At 38.9% G+C, this 21,830-nt stretch overlaps 1 protein-coding gene across 5 annotated transcripts in view; it reads left to right on the plus strand.

Annotated features, from left to right (window-relative positions):
- PIEZO2 (piezo type mechanosensitive ion channel component 2) overlaps positions 1-21,830 on the plus strand; it is a 209,924-nt gene that overhangs the window by 124,765 nt on the left and 63,329 nt on the right. For all 5 annotated transcript variants that reach the window (XM_081205510.1, XM_081205513.1, XM_081205514.1 and 2 more), the window contains exons 8-13: positions 10,509-10,677; positions 11,975-12,103; positions 12,741-12,779; positions 13,972-14,110; positions 17,360-17,502; positions 18,772-19,008. In XM_081205510.1, coding sequence (XP_081061636.1) covers positions 10,509-10,677; positions 11,975-12,103; positions 12,741-12,779; positions 13,972-14,110; positions 17,360-17,502; positions 18,772-19,008 — 856 coding nt within the window. The remainder of the gene's footprint in view (positions 1-10,508; positions 10,678-11,974; positions 12,104-12,740; positions 12,780-13,971; positions 14,111-17,359; positions 17,503-18,771; positions 19,009-21,830) is intronic.

Consider the following 21,830-nt stretch of genomic DNA (forward strand, 5'->3'; position numbering starts at 1 on the left):
CCAAAAGTACACATTTAAAATTGGGACCCAATTTCTTAAAGCATTTCAACCAGGGAAGGTGATCAACATTGGATAAACGCCACACATATCTTCTGTCTTCTTTGGTAGGTTTTCCCAAATAATTTTCTTAAGTTTTACTTTAATAACAAGGTAAAGACAAAGAGATATGCCAACTTCAATCCACAAACCAATGTCATAACTACATTATAGTATAATGAAAATATAGAAGTCATTTTTGCTCTGATAGTACTATTGAAATTTATATATTTTATTTAACAAAATGTATTTCATTTAACATTTGATGAAAAAATGCGCAACAGTGTTGCTAGACGGTCATAGTATCCAGGAAGCAGGAAGGCACCAGCAATGGTGTCTCACAAGAGGGAGAAGAGGCACCTTTGCAAGGTGAGCTGATGGCTCAAAGAAGATTAGAAGTCCCTGATTTTGGCAGAGGGCAGGCCAGCTGCTCCAAGTGGTGTCACAGGCCAGATGTATGTAGCTTGTGAGTTCACCACTGGTTTAATCTATCTGAATATGCCAAAACCATGGGATTAGGATTCTCCTTTGTGGCTGCAAATGTCTTGGTCTCCCTTAAAGTCAACAAGATACTGTAATTCCCTAGTAAGTTGTTGGTGACTTTTCCATCTCTCTTTTTAAATAGTGTAATCCATCTGGGATATGACTTTAAAGCTTTGAATCTGTACAAAGTGAAATTAGTTTACCTTGCCTACCTGAAGAAATTTGTCAATCCCTGTGCTTTGTGGAGTTGCTGAAAAAATAGTTTTTTTAAAAAAGTAATGCACTCCAGAGTATGAAACTACTTACAATAATCCTAGTTTGCTGTGTAGAGTAAGACTGCTGTCTTCTTAATTGGCTCAGCTACTGAGAACCAGTAACAAAACATCTTGAGAGAATCCTACCTTTCAGAACAGCACATGCCTGAGGCTATTGAATATTTTTTTGAAAATAAAAGCAAAAAGTAAAGGCAAGAGATTAACATAATAGTGAGGATAAATGCTTTCTTTTGTTAACAAAGGGATAAACTTACATTTCCAACTACACTGTCTTAACCAGTTTCCAAAAATTTAGCTGCTACAAATCTCCTAGGCACCCTTAACATATATTTAGAAATGCTGGTCACCATTTTTTAATATAATGATATAAGTGAGTTTCAAGCAGATTTTCAAAATCCTAGTATTCTTACAGATTAGTTCAGCAAACATACTGCCATTAAATCCAGCAAATGACTGGCACACTTCTGAGAAGACACAGTATTTTACTACTTGGCTCTGAATACATATTCCACAAGCTGCAGAATAGGTTTCCATCATTATGCCTGCAAGATTTTCTTCTGTTCTGACTTGTACTTTAAATACTAGTGTCTGAGTTTAATACAAATTACTTAAGTTATTGGACCAAATTATATTTGCATAATTTATTTTATATTTGATGAACTTGCAGAATTTGGCTTTCGGTGTTATGGAATATTTGTTTAACTATTGACAGAGCAGAAGCAGCACTGCCAACCTAATGAGAAGCTAGTGGAAAGTATGCAAGGAAAGAAAGGTTGTTGGAAATTTGGAACTGATGCTGAAACATTTAAACTTGACTGATGGAAAGCAATCCTCTTCATTTTGTCAAACTGTAATGAAAAGAGAGGAAAACAATATGCATTTAATTATTTGTATAACTAGATGTCTTGTACGAAGACCAACACTTCTTTGGCTGAAGCACTGAATGAAATTTCATTATAAAAATGCTATTGCAAGAGTAGGATAATCTTGTTCACCTATACTAACTTTTTTTTTTAAAAAAGATGTTTATTGATATTTGAGAATATAGATGTTAAAGGTCAGAAAGATGTACAAATAAATGAAGATAAAATAAAAAAACCTGTGAGTGAAGTACAGAGGTACTTTACATCATCTTCAATATTAAGAAATAAATATGGAGAGATGATTTTACATCAGAATGAAATCAGATCAGAAACAGAATATTATTGGCTATTGACAATCATGCCCACAATTTTATTTACTTTTTTTTAAAAAAAATAAAAAGCTGCTTTTGCAGATAGGTTCCTCTCAAATCTGCCAACAGCAATATAAACATTAAATTAGAGTAATATAAAAATGTATTACTATATTAAAATTTTGAAAATACAAGGTGGGGAACAAAAGTCACCACAGTTACTCAGATCAGTAGCTACTGCCAGGGGAGGGAGGATCAGTCTAGCTGTTACAGGTTTTTTCATTAGAAAAGTACTTCAGAGTTAGCTGAAAACTGCAGGTTTGGAAAGAGACTGAGGATGCCTTCAATAGGTTGCCAGCACTCAGCTCCCTAGCAACCGCTCAATAACTGCAGCTATTCAGTTGGAGTATTTCTTCACCTTTTTTGATGGCTCTATCCTCATCTGACCAGTCCCAAAATCCTCAACATTTAAACTGAGCATTGTAGATGAGAAAAAAGAACCCTGTTCAGTTGTTTATCTCTGGCACTTGTTGAAGGCAATGAGCAAAAGTAAAGAAAGCAAGTGGGAATTCTTATATTAACAAAACTGGAAATTAATTATAAATGATGCAATAGGTGTGGAATCAGTAAAAGCCAAATTGGGTAATACCAGCTAATGGCTGAAAGGCTTTCCTCACCCCCAGTCTCTTGCTCATGTTTCCCAGGACTATTTCAGAACTAGAATAGTCCCACACAGTCTCAGACTAGTCCTACATTATGAAGATCCAAAGTTGACCCTATCTAGTTGAACCTCAATTTGTGATGCTAAAGTATTTGAACTAAACACATATTTCTCTTAACTGTTTTAAGGCACTTCCCTGAGATGTACCAGAAATAGGGATATTTTGCTCTGAAATAGATCGGAATTAGATAAATGTTCTGTGGTATGCAGCCACCTGCCCTAATAAAGGAAAAATACCACTCACATTTGCAGATGCTTCAGAGCTTCAACCTATTTGACGTTTTTGTACAATTAATAGCAAAGCAGACAAACCCTCCCATGTGCCATGTACTGGTGTACCTTTTCTTCTAAAACAAATTGGCTATAGATCATGGGCATTATTTTGCAATGGTCAAAGAACACTGACCCAATGAGATTAATGTCTGTAGCTGAAGAGTTTAATTTGCTATGCAGCTTTGAAATTTGATGCCTCCAGTTTCTTTTGGATGACAGTTGCTAGGCTCTTCAGTTGATTTTGATTCATTATGCTAGGACACTCCAGGATGTACCTCTTAATTCCAAAATACACCTCCTAATATAGCTTCCCTGCACGCTTCATTTGTGTTCTTTCTCATAGTCTCTCCTGTGTTTGAGGTTTATTGTAGGAACTGCTTGTTCATCATTTTGTAGAGCAGAAATAATGCTCTTTGACACTTCTCAAACATCTCAAAGTAGTATTTTACACCAGCTTGGTGGGCTTTTTGAGTTAACCATGTAAGGCTCTGAACTACTTTTCCTAAAGGCACATAATTTGCACCGTTTTTTAATTTGCCCACAACCTGATGTCTCAGGCAGGTTTCTAGAAATTTATCGAGTCATACTTGGAAGTAATTCAAAGAAGATAAAAAAGCTCTTTCAACTCACCACTTTTTTGTAGCAACCTTTTGGCTCTTAAAAGAATATGTGCCTTTAATCAGCTTCTGCTGGTACATAGCTTGCTCACAATAGTCCATGCATTGGTAACTTCAAGACTGGATTACGGCAGTACATTGTATCTGGGGCTTTTCTTGTAATTGATCCATGAACTGCAGTTAGTACCGAATGCTGTGGCATAATTGCTGATGGGAGGTATATTTTCCATGAACCTCAACCAGATCTAATCTGTTTTTTAAAAGATTGTCCTGAATGTTAAGCGGTATTGAAGCAGCCATTCTACTGAGGCAGCTCACAGTTGCCACCTCTGCCCCTCCACTGCCTTTTCCTCTCACCTCTCCTGCTGGACTGTTTGTTTGCTACAATTGCAACAAAATGGTGCAGACACAGTCAGCTGAGCCACATTGCCTTCCTTCCTCGCATTGATGGGTGAGAATGGTACTGCATTGGAGGTGGTGACAAAGGGGTGTAGCAGTAGTGAGGCAACAGCAGGGAGGAGGAGGGAGGAAAAGGCATCCCAACCACAATGTCTCTATACAACACTTAGCATACAACACTTAGCATAAATTAGGCTGGCATGAGGCATGTATAAGACACCTAAGATTGCTGCCTGTCAATTAATTTGGAAAAGCAAATACCGTATTTTTCGCTCCATTGGACGCACCGGACCATAGGACGCACCGGACCATAGAAGGGGGAGAACAGGGGAAAAAAAATTTCTTGTTCTCCCCCTCTAAAACAAGGTGCATTCAAGGTACATTCACCAGAGCTTGTGGGGCTGGTGGTGGGGGGAAGCGCTGCTTTCCCCCACCGCCAGCCTCAAAGATCCCTGAAGCCTTTGGAGCGCAGCGCCCCGCTGCCCTACAGAGGTTTGCGCGCAGCCGTCCCCAAGCTAGAGCAGCGAGATGGAGCCCTCCGTCTCACTGTTCTGGCTTGGGAACAGCCTTGCTAGCTTCTGCAGGACAGCGGGGTGAAGGCACCGTCCCCAAGCTAGAGCAGCAAGACGGAGCGCTCCGCAGTGCTCCATCTTCCTGATCTGGCTTTGGGCTTAGCGGCGCAGCCTGCATTCGCTCTATAGGATGCACACACATTTCCCCTTAATTTTTGGAGGGGGAAATGTGCGTCCTATAGAACGAAAAATACGGTAGCTCCAAATTTGGAAAAGCAAATAGCTCCAAATTGGGCTAGCACTGTATGGTTAAACCATGTCTCTTGCAGCAGTACCCTTGGAGTCTTGTTAAGCAAGATTTTTTTTTCTGACGTGTGTTGGGTGCTTCTAAACCAGGAGTGAGAAACTCAATACAGCCCTCTAGTTTTCTCTATCTGGCACCTGAGACCTGAGGCCAAGCCACATCTCCTCCTCAGGTGACATCTTCTTGCTGACTTTCCTCTTAATTGTAAAAATCATATGTCATCCAACCCACTCTGATGAGTATATTTATAGAAGCTGAAAGATTAGGACCAGCTTGGACATAGTTCTGTTAGCAAGATGCACTCTCTTTCTTTTTCTTTCTCTTTGTGTAGGCTTTAAAAAAAAAAAATGTGGAGCCCACTGCCTACAAAAATCATCAACACATTTTTTATCAAAAAGAAAGTGGATGAAAACATATACCCATTATCCTAAAATCTGTTGAAGCTCGATAGCCAGATTTCCATTGTTATTATTTTTATAGAACATCTGGAAGGTGCTCTCAAGTCATTGTAATGGTGTAGCCCCTTGTAGATCACTTTATTTATCACTTCCTCACTAAGTTAAAATAGCTTTGTAGAACAAATTTTCAAAGTATAAAAAAATCTGGATTGGTTCTTATTACCACTCTTCAGAGCTGGTAATAGATTTTAGGATAATGGGTATATGTTTTCATCTACTTTCAGAGCTTTACTTAAGAGCCTCAGGGAACATAAGATGGCACTTCCCTAATTGCATGATTTGATATAAAATATATTTTGTGGTGTTAGTGCCTATACATCTAGGTAGCAATAAAATGCTAGTAATGGCTTGAGATAGCCCTTTGCAGTCTATATGGATCCCTGTGCTCGCATGTTTTAATCTGGGTGGTCTTCTCTCTAGATGACAGCAGGGAATATTGTTCCTTGTGCTTAATATTTCCTGCAGGGTATAGCAATAGTGGGAGCACCTCCCATCACAATGTCTACTCAGAGCCAGAACTGAAGGTCAGTGTGCATAGCTGCAGGAGATCACTTGCTGTGCTTCTGGGTCAGAAGAAGGTGGTGACACAACCTGGTTTGACTAAGCAGGAAGGAAATAGGGTATGCAATGTGCTTACATCACAGCAGAACTACTTAGGATTATTTGGCAGTATAGATCTTTTGCAGGTGTCAGAATCTAAGAAGAGGACTTTTTTTTGTTTTGTTGGCAGATTAATACTGCTTGAATGAAATGCAACAGCCAGAAAGTTAATTCAAGAAATATGCTGTATTGATATTCTGGATCTACACAGCCAAAACAATCTATTATCTTTTTAAAAAGTTGAATATTGAAATCTTGTTCTAAGCATAGCAGGTTTGACGGCAAATAAAAGTTCATGGTTGATTCTAGTTCACGTTAAATAAATAAGTCTTGTGTGTTATTGTTGCCTGCCACCAAGTTTGTTAAAAACAAGAGTCATAAAAAGTTAACAATGAATAAATGCATAAAGCTACACCAGCCTCTTTAGAAAACATACAAGGAAAACAAACTGATAAGTAACATTAGATAAGTTTGTGACTGAGCAACACTTGGTTTGGTTAATGTTTATGTTTTGCAGCATTTTCAGGATGTAACAACTTTTCTCTTGCAGTTATCTCTGAAATAATGGTTCATATTTTTTCTACTTAACTTCAAAACATTACACAACTACGTAACTAACTACCTGCAACAACCCACCAACCCTGCTAACTTCAGTTTTCAAAAACAAATGTCCTGTAGAAAATGAAAAGCACAAAACTTGAAGCTGCTAAAAAATTTAAAATTGTAATAATAAGTAATACAGCAATATTTGATTATCTTTCTCAAATACAAAAGAAAAATTAATAAAGCTGTGCCTGTCAAAAGTCAGTGCAAGGGGCACGGATGGTGCTGTGGTCTAAACCACTTACCCTCTTGGGCTTGCTGATCAGAAGGTCGGTGATTTGAATCCCTGTGACGAGTTGAGCTCCCATTGTTCTGTCCATATTCTGCCAACTTAGCAGTTTGAAGCATGCCAGTGCAAGTAGATACATAGATAGATAGATACCGCTGTGGTGGGTAGGTAAACAATGTTTCCATGCGCTCTGGCACTCATCACGATCCTCTGTATGCCAGTAGCAGTTTAGTCATGTTGGCCACATGACCCAGAAAGCTGTCTGTGGACAAACACAGGCTTCCTCGGCCTGAAAACGAGATGAGTACTGCACCCCATAATCGCCTTTGACTGGTCTTAACTGTCCAGTGTTCCTTTACCTTTACCCTTACTGCTATGCCCCTCTGGGGTCTGCGGCCTAGGCTGCTGCCTAGTTGGCCTAATGATAGCATTTGCCCTGATTACATGGTTGACATTTACCCACAAGCTTAAAATTGTTCAGAGTTTTATGTTCAGCCTCTCTGCATTTCAGATTAGTTCTGTTTAATAGAAAAAGTGTTGCCAGAAGGAATGTTATAATAGTGCTGGTTTTGCCATTGCCAGAAAAGCTTTGATTCGGTTAAAGCAATGGAAACTAGGACTCAGTAGAAAAGAGGTATAGAGGAATCTGGGAATGAGCAATAAAAAACATGATATTAAAACAAAAGTAACTGTGTGTGTGTGCATATGCGTGCACGCGTGCACAGTATTTTCTTGACTGTAACAGTGTATTTATATAGTGTTGGGGCTACAATTCCCATCATCCCTAGTTAACAGGACCAGTGGTCAGGGATGATGGGAATTATAGCCCCAAACCATCTGGAGGGCCGAGTTTGGGGATGCCTGCACTATTGTTACAAGAGGGATAGCACTTTTGATTTTTAAAGTACAAGCACTGTCACAGCAAGCAAGAACTCTTTCATTACGGCAGTGATTTCACAAGTGATTGAAGAAAACCTTGTACACACCCTAACATAGGGGTTTTTGTAACCTGTGGCTAAGCGTTGCTTAGTATGTAATGCAGAAGAAAGTCAATAGAGGTTTCTAGATTGCTGCTGTTTAATTATGGTTAACTGGATTCCAGCTTTTGTGGACAAATGCAGTCATGACGTTGCATATGTTTTATAACAAAATGCATTTTTTATCATAGATAAACATTGTATCCATACAATGTCAAGGGGATTTAGAGTTTGTGGCTTTTTATTTGTGGAAAGTGGTGATACTTGTCAGAGCATAATGGTTAACAACATTGGATGACCTCAGTCATTAAGTAATAACGTACTCAAGTGACTTGTGATGGATGTTTGCGTATGGAAACGGTCATTCTGTTTTGTGAAGATAAATTCTGATGAAAGAAATGTATCAATAGTTAATAAGAGAATTATACTGACATTGCCTTACAGGATTGTTCTGTATATATTGACGTAATAACCTATGTATGTGTGTGAAATCTTTTGCATACTTACATTACAGATATATTTATATACAGTATCTGAAACATACGAAGTCATTTAGAAAGCATACAATCCAGGTGTCAGAAGTGCTTGCACAAATTTAGAAAACTGAAAATTGAATGCATCTTCTTGAAGTAAAGCTGTGCTGCTTTTTATGTATTAGAACTGTTAATAATTTCTTTCTTCAGTGTCACCATTTCTTATTAAAATGTTTATAATTATTGTATTTGAGTATTTGACATAGAGGATATATAGCAGGTGTTCTATGGGAAGAAATGTGGCAGTACTAACTAGATTATTCTTGACCAGGATTTGCAAATCTTCAACCTCTTGGTTAAGATAGAAAGTATGGTTAGCATTGATACATGTGATCCCAAAGCTGGTTCCCCCCCAATCTGCAAATGATAGTTGTTGTCTGTAGCTTTTAAATAAGATTTCTATGTGAACCTTTAATTAAAATTAAAATTCTAGGCTGTACAATCAAACAGTAAGTATACACTACAAGAATAAGACAGCAGAAGCAGCAATAAAAAAATAAATAAAAATTAGTGTGTGGGGTTGGTACAGGTGGGCACCTGCTGAAATCCACATTCCTGTAGAGGTCCCTCTGCCAATAAGCCACAGCTAAGGTGAGACCCACAAATGCATATCATGTGTGGGAGTAAGCCTTCTTTTCTGCCTGTTATCCCCCACCACCTCTTCTCTCCCCAGTTTAAGATGTTTTGGGGATGGAACCTGCAAGGAGACATGAATATTAGCAAAAGTAGAGTGCATGTCTCCATTTTCAGATGAACCCATCTTAAAGTAGTCTGGTCTTTGTGATGATAGCTATATCCACAGTTGGCTACTCTGCTGTAGGTGGAAATAGAAGAAAAACGTTTTCCTGTTTTTTTAGAGAACAGCAATATTTCCACTCTTACATCATTATGCACTTCAATGCTAAATCAGTATCTTGCATTTATCAAGGTCATGGGCTGTGAATATGTCAGGAAGAGCAGATCACAGCACATATACACCAGAGACATGATTGCATTAATTCAGTAAGCTTTTGCTGGGGAAATGAATTGACAGAGCAACAATGTGTCAGCCACCTGTTTTTTTGTTTCGTTTTTAGTATTTTCCAGTTTGATGTTTGCTTAATGTTCCTCAGAACAGTAATAAAGTTATTCGTGGCTTGTATAACCTGAAATACTGCTCATGTTATGGCCGCTCTGTAGATTGGTTATGAATATTCATTTACCCTTGGAAAACACAAAACTTTTCCTTTTCTGCAAACTTACAGAGATAATCACACACACAAACTAATTGGGGAAGAGCAGGAGGTCTTTGCTCAGCCAGCTCCCTTAATTGGGTCCTGCAAGCAGCCATCTTATTGAGAAACTCTTTCAAAAGTTTAATGCAGCTGCATGAACATACATAGGGCACGCCAACACCAAAGTGACTGCAGAAGCCAGCTGGTTATATGGTGGCTTTGCATTGTCATTGAATCTCTCATAGGCATGAACCTACTGGATCAGAGTGCAGCTGGTAAGAACTTATGCCCATGACTGAGGGCAGAGGCTCACCATACAGTTAAAGCATATCCAACACACGTTTAAAGCACATGACTTCCCCAAAGAATCCTGGCAATTACAGCTTGTTAATAGTGCTGGAAACTGTGGCTCTGTGAGAGGGAAGACTACTGTTTAGAGCAGGCTTCCTCAACCTTGGCCCTCCAGGTGTTTTGAGACTACAATTCCCATCATCCCTGACCACTGGCCCTGCTAGCTAGGGGTCATGGGAGTTGTAGGCCAAAAACATCTGGAGGGCCGAGGTTGAGGAAGCCTGGTTTAGAGGGTTCTTTGTAGGAAGTCATGGGTTTTAAATCTGCATTAGATGTGCTTTAAATGTAAGGTGTGGACGAGCTGTTATATGCAACAGCTTTGCATCACTACATACCCATCAAAACAGCTTGCACATAGGCACCAGTGATTTAAATCTAACTGAGACTAGAATTGGTAAAATTACTCAGAGGCATCTCTTAGTAGGTTGGCAAACTCTAGTTTCTTTAGTACACGAAATAAAACAAAGTTTTAAACAATGAAACTAAAGAGAAATGTTTCCCAAGAAAAGAAGACAAAGCAGGTAATATCTTCATGCTTAATTATATTCACACACAAAAATGTAGAAGTTGAATGAGGTCTCAGTTACCAAAAGCAATAGCCAGAATGATTTGCTAATCCGAATTCCTGATACAATTGTAGGGACTTTGTGCTGACTGAATAAGAAGCTATAAATTCAGACAGTCAAAATGTCTTGATAATGATAATCTGTATTGTTTATGTAATGCCTCCTGTTTTATCATTTCAACAGATTATTTGGTGTCACTTCAGTTATTCAGACCAACTGTTCAAGCACTTGGAAAATTATAACTAATCAAAAGTTGTTTTGGTATCACCATACTAGCCCCATCTTGGTGCTGCTGTTATACTATACCCTAGCAACTCTCATTCGACTTTGGCTCCATGAACCTATTGTACAGGTAAAACAACTCTCTTCTTCCTATATAGTAATGAGAAAATCTTCAGGAAAAGAGTGTAGACATCATTTCAGGATGTGGCAATATTTGTGCATAAAATTTAACAAATGTGCATTGTGAATTACGAAAAAGAGATGACTTGTTGTATGTAATTCAGGGCAGAGCTACATGTTAGTAGAAAAGTTATTAACCCAGTAATTTCCTTATAATGTAAATGCCAGGGGTGGGCACTTCAGGGAAGACAGAGTAGGCTAGAGAGAGTGCTTTGCACAATTGAGGGCTTGTTCAGATGCTCACTAGCACAGTAATAGGTTATATGAGGAAAAAAATAAAAATTGTCCAGTAGCACCTTGGTCTCGAAGTTTGTTCTGGGTATAAGCTTTCATGTGCATGCACACTTCTTCAGATACCTGATATGTGGTATGACATAACATGGCCTTTATGAGTGCATGCTCTACTTATTCATTGTGGTGATGTGTGCTCTGGATGAATACTCTTACACTCTCATGTGTCATTTGCCTGACCCTTGTAACCTCCCTGTCTTCTCCATGCCCAGGGGTGAAGGGAAAGTAAACATGTAGTATATTGTGCTGAGCTGGTCTGCCCATGAGGCAAGGTGAAACAACAGCCTCAGGCAGCAGGATCCACAGGGGTGGCAGGTCCAGACTCCAAGGAACTCATTGTCCACCACTGCCGGCCCTGATATTGTGTATATATATCCATTGGTGGAACAGATTCCCCTTCTCCCTGCAGCCTCCTGCAAACATCCAAATTGAAGGGTTGGGAGGAAACCCTGGAGGAGATGGGGAGCTGCAAGGGGCAGGAGAGTAAGAAGAATTGCCATGTCGCCCATGAGTAATGTTGGCAAGATGAGGTTACCATTACCTGTTGATGTTTGCAGTGTTGCTTAAACCTGTCTACCCAAAAATGTGTTGAGATTGATTAGTCTTCATACTTGTCTGAAAACTTCATATGGGCTTGACTGGGAAAGCTAAACACTGCCTAGATTGTAAACTGCCCTGTAATCCTTGGATCCGGCTTCCTCAACCTTGGCCAGATGTTTTGTGACTACAGTTCCCATCATCCCTGACCACTGGTCCTGCTAGCTAGGGATCATGGGAGTTGTAGACAAAAAACATAGGAGGGCCGAGGTTGAGGAAGCCTGCCTTGGATGAAAGGTGGTATATAAATTTAATCCTATTTATCTTGGCAAGAAAATCCTCCTCCCCCATTTTTAAAGCAAAAATTAGCAGCTAAATAACTGGTTATTCTGGAGTTAACATAGACATTTGTTCTTTAGCATATACCTGATGATGATGATAAATCTGGTAACAGGGAAGAGGAAACAGACTGCACTCATGTCCAAATGACTGCAGAAAGAAGGCGCAGTTTGTGGTATACAAGCCGCTACACAACTGATGAAAGAAAAGTAAGGTCAAATATAAAGTAGTTGGATTATAATTATCCAGTTAATGATCAGGAGTGCTATGTTTCATGTTTCTGACTTTGTATGATGATACGGTTTGTACAATTTTAAGCACAACATAGGAGCGAATGTTGCTGCAAGCACTTAAAAAATACAAATATTGCAGTATAAACGTACCACTTAGCATCTCCTGATTTTAACTAGTCTCTTGGTTTTCAAACATTTGACATAAAAGCTGCATAAGAATTGGGCTTGTGTGCATCTAGGTGGGCTTGTGTGCATCTAGTGGGACTTTTGACTGCTTTTCTTTTAATGATAGCCTTCTATGTAGCATTGCAGGATTTCTCAAAAGTAGTTAGCATCATTACTGTGTTTCAACTCATTTGAACCTTCAACTAGAAACAACGTTGTAGCCTGGAAAATTGATGTTAATAATAATAGTAATAATAAAAATAAAAATAATAATAAGTAGTGGCAGTGGTGGCGGCGGCAGAATAGTAGTAGAAGATATGCATGCAGTGATTAACACATTCCTCAAAGCAAATGGTCCTTTCGGAACCAAGGCCTAAAGCTATTAAGAATATTTTACGCTTCAGCTATAATTCTTAACTAATAAGCTATTCTTGCCTTGCTTTTGCAGCTTCTGTCAATGACTCAAGATGATCACAAGCCATCTGATGTTAGTACCATTGTCTCATTTTTGGAGTTAATTTACACTGTGAATTTTGATTATATTGTTTAGAGATAAGCTTTGTTCACACATTACTCACACAAAGGGACAGAGGTACAGTCGAAAGGGACTGCAGGGACATGCAGTTCACCCCATCCCCAAGGCTATGCTCCTCCCAGCCCTCATGTGTTGAGCAGCAACATCTAAAGCAAGGAGACTTTTATATCCTTTTAGCCCCCCAGCACATCTTCTAAACACCTGCTGAAAAAAATATCTTCCATTTGGCTTATGAGGCTTAATAACATGGTTTGCTGTTGTATCACTATGTATTGCACTACTTAGTTATTCTTACAATATTGTGATTATATTACTGATTTTTATTTTGTATTTTATTAACAGTTGTTTGCTTCCCTGAGACGTTTTGTTAATGGGAAGCCTACAAGTTCTGGGTTGTATCCAATACTGCTCCAGCAGAGTTTCACTAGAAAACAGAAGTTCAGTTTCCTTTCCTCCCCCTGCACATCCCCAAATCTGGTCCTAATGGTCTCCCAACAGTACAGAGGTTAGAGGAAACAGGAAGTTCCATTGTGTGCATTGAAGTATGTTGTACTAGCAGAGCTGCAGTGTTGGATACAGCCCATAATGAATAATAACAGGTGCAACAACAGCACCATCTGGCTCAATAGAAGATCCTAGCCTTTCAAGTTATCTGCCTGCAAACAGCTTAGAAGCAGAAGTAGATGTGTGACTTCCTGCCAGACTTTGAGATATTTTGAAATAGCTGGGTGCCCACAACCACTCTTTCTATTATTTACAGATCATGGGCAGCATCCAAATAAACAGTTCTGCAAGTGCAAAGGCTTTTGACTATGCAACAGAACTGCCTCTCTCTGTATACCCCCTAAATTTATTCTGGGGGTTACTGCAACCCTCTGGAGAAGATATAGGTAGAGGCTGGGAACAAGATTTACCTTTACCTTTAGGACAGTAGTGTTAGACCAATTTGGATGTTGCATTTTGTAATGTGTGAGAATTGTTTGGACTTCTGATTGCCTGTTAATCATGTAATAGTCGATATTTAATGTGTATGGCAACTGTGGGTAGATTACTATCTATCACTGATATTTTTTACAATAAAAGTGATAAAAATGTATTGTGTTTATTTTAAAAGGATTCATTTTCTCTAACTTCAATTCAACAGGTTCTTCTAGTGACAGTGAATGGTACACCTGTAGACTATCAGAGCATACACCCATTGTGTCCCATGGAGAATGGGCCTGCGAGGGTAGATATGTATTCAAGACCGCACTACAAATGGGACCCAACAGTTGATGACTTAGGTAGTAGTGAAAATGGTTTAGGAATAAACACTTGTTCTTTCTATGTTCATTTTGTTCTGTCCCACATGCCTGATAGGAATACATTGTTATTAAGAAGTGTGGTTGGCTTGGCTATGAGCAATGAATACATGATTGTGGTGGGCAGAAAAAGGTCCTGTTGTGTGACTCAGTGATGATCCAAACACATGCCAATTAGCACCTGCTTGAATTAATTCTGGGATCTACTGGGAATAAATGAGTACCCACCAGCAAGCATACCCCACTTACACTAAAGTGCCCTTTCTGCATTTCCTGAGAAGTCCAAGCCCCTCCCCTTTTCAGCAAGGGGAAGAACACATTGCTAATAGATTATGTAGAGAATATCAAGAATGTTCCTTTTGGGCATTTCCTGAGAACTTCCAAGCTCACTCACTTTAGGATTGGCAAGAGTGCCTTGCTGAAAGCAGAAACACCCCAGTGGCTGTTCCTTCACCATGTGACATGACAGTTCATTAACTCAGGATGTCCTAGGAACTCCCCACCCATGTCTTTTGTAATGAATTGTCCCTCATGCCCTTGTGAAAAAGCCTCTTTCACATTTAGAGTGAGACAGTAAGATAAGTTTTCCCCATGAGTGGGAGCAGAAGGGCACCCCCACTTTCTTCAGCCTGTGAAGAAATATATTTTGTTTTATTCTGGCTTAATCTTCCCCACTCAGAGTGCTCCACACTTCTCTGTAGTTCAGTCCTCTGCACAGGAGATTGCTCCACAAGTTGAGATTTTTGAGTTGCTTCCAGGAGACTGATACACAACACACTTTCTCAAATCATACCACCCCAAATACAGACTATAAGAGCATGAGTATTTCTTTCCTCAGCTAAGCCTTTAGTAGAACTTCCTTTCTCATCTGTCCCTGTGCTTTCCTGACGCCAAGCCATGTTCTTTATTTTGTTTCAAGACTAATCAGGAACCCTTTGCAGAGAGACAGCAGCTAGTAACTTTCTAAAGGACAAAGCTTTTCTATTTTTGAACAATTTAGTGACTTTGGCTGAGCTGCCACCTTATTGGCCAGCCCACCACTTCCTGAGTCTTGTTAAAGAGAGGGATTCCCATTGTGCACAGATATAGATATAGATATACACAGTACTACAAATTTACACATCCAATTTTAATTACCAAGCATCTGAATATTCTATTTTTTTTTTATAAAAAATTTTATTTGGTTTTCTGCTTTTATAAAAACAAAACACACACAAAGAAAAGACACAAAACAAAAACATGTATAAAATCAGCAAATCCCCATTTCCTAACCTTGTTCCCTGACTTCCCCCCACCCCCCCTCGTGCATCCCAGTTCCCAAGATTATATCAGCAAGTTGGTATTTCTCCTCTTAACCATCTTATTCATCTTATTACCTCTTTTATAATAAAAATTGATTTTCCTAAGTTGGACTTAAGTTCTCTTCCATCGATTTTCATTTTGTCTTAATTAAGAGTCATATTAACCAAACCTGAAAGTCTTAAGAGTTTTTAAGAATCTCCTCTTCCCTCCCTCCCATCCCCGGTTTTTGTCCCTTCCCAATAGAAATCCAAATTCGAGATTCTCAGCCTGGGTTCCTCACGTCCGAGGCTTTCAAGTCTATTTCAGTCCCTCTCCTCCTGTCTTGTTGGTAGTCCTTTATGTCAGTCGTCGAGTCTGGAAAAAGTTCTTTCACCATCAAAGTGTATTCTCTTCCCACAAGGAGATTTGAAAGTAACTGCTGAAAAATTTCCACAAAGCCTGTATCTTCAGAATCAAAGTCCAAACTGAGGCCCCAGTCATATTTCTTTATTTTAAGTTCCTGTATTCCATATTGTCCCGGGACCTCCTCCTTCTTCTTCTGTGTCTTTCGCAGACTTGTGGTAGATAAGTTCCCAGCGTCTCCTTGCTTGTGTTCCACAGATGTCAGCTTTTGGTTGTTACTTCCCAAGGTTACTTCTTCTTTTTCTTGTTGTTTAGTCTCTTCCACCTCTGTAGATATTGTTTCCCATTCAGCTGTGGATTCTTTCTCATTCAGGTCCTCAATACAGAGAGCAGAGTTGCCTGTTCCCAAGTTCATAGTCACAAGTTGTTTATTCATGGCCAAGCTCTGCTCTTGTAAGGTTCCCACCAATTGAAACATCCTTTCGATTTCCACTAGTAACTTTCCTTCCACAGCCATTGTATCCATTGTAGTTTCACAGAATTCCCCCTAGAGGGAATCTGGTTACTTATTAGTCTTTTCTCCAACAGTCCTTTAACAAATTATTATTACTTTGTTTCCAACAATTTTGGCTCAATTATAACTCGTCTTAGTCCAGAGGGATCTTAGATAGCGATTTTTCCACTTTAAACCGACCGTTTGACAGCTTTGACAGCTGTCAAACTCCGCAGCTCTTACACAGGCACAAAGGCAGGACTTTCCCGAGCCCGGGAGGGGGGGTTGTTTAAAACAAAAAGAAGGTTTCCAAAACTCCACTCTCCAGCCCAAAATTTCCTTTAGCCAAATCTTGAAAGTTAATGTCCTTTTTAACTCACCCCACCAAGGGTAGGCTCTCCAGCTTAGCTCTTATGTCGTTGCGTAGATCGTCTGCAAGGGGGGGGGTGCGGACTTCCTTTTAGCACACCCCCCGGTCGTCTCCAATTCAGGGTAAAAAATTTTTAAAGTCCCAATCCGTCTTACTCACGGGTGATTCTTTCAGTCCAAATTTTCAAGGAAGGAAGTCAGCGCTCTCTGGTCATGGCTCGCGGCTTCGCTCCACCGAGGTAGCGATCGACTCTCAGTGCCACGCCACCCCCGTATCCTCTCCGCAGCCTTTAAAAAGGCTCTTCGTGGATCAGGGGGGGCGCTTAAGGCACCCGCCGAGTCTTCAGTCTGCAGGCATCCGCGCCTGCGGTTTTTAAGGGTCCCCGCGTCGCCGGCGCGGCAAAGACCCGTCCTCGGTAGAGCAGATTCCCTCCGCAGCTCGGAGGGAATCCGCCATTTCCAGATCGCGTCAACCCGGAAGTCTCGCATCTGAATATTCTATACTATGATAGTCACTTCTACTATTATCCTTATGAGAAAAAGAGGATTTGGAGCCTCATGGTCGTACCATGAATAGATCCAAAAGTTCTTTTCAATGAGTTTCAGTTAACAGAAATCTAACATAAATAGAAATCTTCCATGAACGAGACAATCCCCAAAAGGGAGCCTTTGAATACAATTCATGTTGAGTTTTGCAACTCATACAGTTCTTTTTGGCCCCTCAGAAAAGAAAGAGGAAGAAGAGGAGGAAGAAGAGGATGAGGAAGAAAATGTTGAGGAAGAAGTGAATCCCAAAGTTCATGCAATGGTCACAGTTTTCCATTTTATCATGAAGCAAAGTTATGTTTGTGCTCTGATTGCCATGATGGTAGGTTATATAACATCTTTGTTATAGCTCTGATAACAAATGTCCATTTTGGTAACAAGACTATTTTGTGGTCAAAGTCCTACAATTGATCATTATAATTGTTACTCCTTTTAAATTTGTAATTTTTCACTCGGCATTAGAAACAAACATGCTTAATCTAATGAAATATTTCCCTCATGTTAATGCTCTTATTATGCAACCATTTGTGTATTGTCCCTTGGAATCCTTTATCTTCTGTAATGTAGAAATATTACTTTCATTAAAACTTCCGTTTGGTCCTGAGCAGGAGTTTAAATTTGTTGTTAAATATGTTGTAGTCCTAAACAATCCAAATAAAAGTTACCATGATTCATGCTTAGCGTTGTGCTCTATTATGTCTTTGTACAAACCAAGAAACATGGTTTAAAGCAAACACTGATTAAATAAGCCAGCTTTATAATTCATGGTTTTAAGTTATCTTATTTTGAAATTGTTAAACCTTGATCTCTAGATAGTATGGCACAGCAAGCTGTGATTCTGTAAGAATAGGATGCTGAAGTAACAGGATGCTGGCCTCTGATCAAACGGGGCTCTTCTTATAAAAATGAAACTAAATGATGCAGAAGTTCTCCTGGCCATGTGGAAGAAGGATGGTGGGGAGCTCGCGAACCTGAGGCTTCCCGATTATGTAAAACTCAGAACTCAAACTAGGCCATCTTTTTTTAACAATCGATCAATTTTAAGCTAACAAGAAATCATGGTGGTTTAAAAGAAACCCATATTAAATTCCAGTTATTAGCTATTTATGCCATTGTCTATATTAATATGAAAACACATGTACGTTGCTAATCTTTGCTGGATTTTCAGATGACTGGAGTGTTTCTGCTGTTGCAATATAAAGACATAAAATAAAGGAGAAAAGTGCCTCAGTGTTAACTGTAATTCTCCTAGAAAAACTTCTCAGTTGTGAAAGTTTATGTCAGCTTTACAAACAGCAGCTTCCCAGTTCTAAATAACTAATGGGAATAGGATGCACCTCTGACTTAGAAACTTAGCACTGTTAACAACAACAACAACAAAAACAACAACAACAACAACAACAACAACAACAACAACAATTTATTGTTTATACGCCGCCCATCTGGCTGGGCTTCCCCAGCCACTCTGGGCGGCTTCCAGAAAAATATTAAAATACTGTAATATATTAAAAGCTTCCCTAAGAAAGGATATGCTTTCATGTTTTCCTTTTAATCGACATAATACTTCCATTTCTTTTTCTTTTCTCTTAAGGCCTGGAGTATTACTTACCATAGCTGGTTGACATTTGTGATGCTGATATGGTCCTGCATACTTTGGATGCTGCGTGACCGAAGGAAATATGCTATGATCAGTTCACCTTTTATGGTGGTATATGGAAACTTGTTATTAACATTTCAGTACATTTGGAGTATTGATCTGAATGAGAATGAACTTCCAACGGTTTCAGGATTTCTAGAACGGAAAGCTCCTACAGAATTAGCATCAAAGGTAAATAATGTTTTAAAACGGAATCAATCTGAAGCCAATGAGATCCTCAGTTCATACAGGATTTTACATTAGAAGTAAAAGAAGTGAAAGGATTGTTGTTGAAAAAATACAATGTGTGCAAGCTGTGAGCAGGATCTAAAAAGTCCTGTGTGTGTATACCTAAAGCACCTCTGTATGGGTATACCTGGGGTGCATTCAGATGTGGGGAATATTGCATTAGTTTCCTTGATTTTAATGCTGCTGTGTCTGTCCCATCTTCTAAAATTCCTTTCACATTATAGTACCCGTTGCGTTATGGAACTGTGACTTCTTGACCAATATAACGGCATGTCACACTAAATTTCATTTACACTAGTGGGAGTGGAATGAGAGAACAATGGCACCATCCTTGGACAATGTCACTATAGCTCCACTCTTTCCACACATACATGCTTCTGTTCTCCCATTATTGAGCTATGAAAACAGCAGGAAATAAATTTATACTAGTATACTGCCTAAGTTTCATAACTTTACTCCTACAAATTTTTGTTTAACCAGGGTTGCAAACAGATTATTTCTGCCATTAATTAACATGGGAACAAATGCTAAACTTTCACTATATTATACTAGATTTCAAGAAGTGGCTGTTATGTTGTGTGAAAGCTCAAATATAATATCACATTTAGTAGTCTCTTTTTCTGAAGCAAAGTAGGTACAAAATGTTTCATGAATCCCACTATTGCATTTCATTATTCCTTTGTCTCACTAGCCTAAGCACCTTCATTATGATGCACTAGATTCTCTCTCAAAGTGAATTCTGTACTACTTATTCCCTGCTGGCTACTCCTTAATTTATAATGAATGTGAAAATGAGCAAACACTATATTATCTTCTCTCAAAGGCAGCATTAGTGCTCTTAAAACAGATTAAATGGTCCAGAGGTTCTGTTGGATATGTTGTACACTTTCTCTCATTGATGCTATAAATTTCTCTCAAGAGATTTAACTGCTTTAATATGTTGCCAGCAACTTTGCCATAAACTTTGATTGGCTGCTTTGTAAAATGTCTTATCTAAAAGTAGTGGCTATCAGAAAAATGAAATTATGGAATCAGCAAAAAAGATAAATGTATACACCATAGTAAGTGAGTGGCATACCCTAGATATATTTCACTGAATAAAAGACACTCTGTGGGTTTAGACATAAATTTAATTTTGCTTTCAATAGAAAATGACAGATAAATAGACCATAATGTTCTCCGTTTTGTTTTTCAAAGTATGTGCTCTTAAGTAGAAAATGAGTTGCTTTGTAGAAGAGACTGCTCTCCAGAGAGATTTTGAAAATGGAAGCACAGTGAATATTCTGTGTAGGCATTTGTATGTGTTAGAAAATGCAAAAGAGAAAAAGGAAGAACCATGAGATACAAAACCTAATCAGTCACAGAGTTAATGTGCTTATCGCTGTCTTTGGGAAGGGAGAATAAAGTGCTGTTTCACTTATTCTTTATACATGAAGGCACCACCCAAGCCTCTGCAGATGAGGTTGCACAATGCTCTATTCTATTCTATTCTATTCTATTTTTATTTTATTTTATTAATGTTTATGTACTGCTTAACTACATTAATCTGTGAATGTTGTAACCACCTTAAAAGTACATAATCCTACCTGTTTTAAAAAAAACTGTTGACAGTCAGTGAAGAATTAAGATAATGCATTCTAAAAGCAAAGTTGGGTAGGAATTTGGCATGGGTGGTATGGTTCTCACTGACTATGCAAGGCACAAAACAATCAGGGAATGACAATATTTTTAAAACACTACTTTTTCCCTAAGTAGGTGAGAGTGCTGCTGGCTCAATAATCCAGGGGATTAAGGGAAACTGACTACAAATCAATTCTCAAACATGAGGGAGAGTGCAGGCACTGGATAGATGTGTAGTCTGTTATCAAAACCATAAGTAGAACCTGCGAATCACTGAAAATAAAGATTGTGTTATCGTATGAAGTATATGAAGGATATAAAAGTATCTCAACATAACTGGAAGAAGATGAGGACCTGTTTTGCACCCATCAGGAAGCACAATCCTGCCCTCTTTGTCTCTCTGCCTCTCATAAAGAAAAGGAAACTAAATTAGAAGCAAAGTAGAGGACTGGAGAGTTATCTACATTTCTCATCTTCCACCAGAGGCAGCCATCCCCATTTGGCTAGCAAACTGAACCCAAAAGGCACAAACAGCACTGAATAAGGAGTTGTTCACTGAAAGTCATTTGTGTCCATGGGTCATGTCTTATCACTGGAGTAGAGCTGAAATTTCTTATGGAAGAAAGCGTAATTTTGCAAAAATTTCTCTAAATTTAGTGACCATCACACAAAAAATGGTGGGGAATACTTAGAGAAAATTCTGTAAAATGAAACTAGATCTAGAGCTTTGTGCAATGGTGGCCAGGCCACCAACATAGTTGTTGCAACATCAAAACAACAACAAAGCAAATCCTTATAAAATGACAAAGAAGCTAATGGTTCTTGCAAATTCTTTGCCCACAAATCAGGTGGAGAGTTCTTGGAGAGAATTTGTATACAGTTATATTTGTAATGGATGAAAAATGGAATGAAAGGTATATAGTTGTCTCATTTTACCATTCATCCCCAAATAAAAGCACAGTCTTAGCATCCATATGGCTCTAGAGACATTTGGGGACCAGATTATGTTGGCAAATGTCTGGAAGATGTTCAGCAATATCATCCAGTTCTCACAAATTATTAACAGCAGGAATGGAAAGCTGTGGCTCTCCATATATTCATAAACTCTAAGTGCCATCATACCCAACAGCATAAAATAGCATGAT

The sequence above is a fragment of the Podarcis bocagei genome, assembly GCF_964188305.1.
Source record: "Podarcis bocagei genome assembly, chromosome: 8".
In the NCBI taxonomy this organism is placed as follows: Eukaryota; Metazoa; Chordata; class Lepidosauria; order Squamata; family Lacertidae; genus Podarcis; species Podarcis bocagei.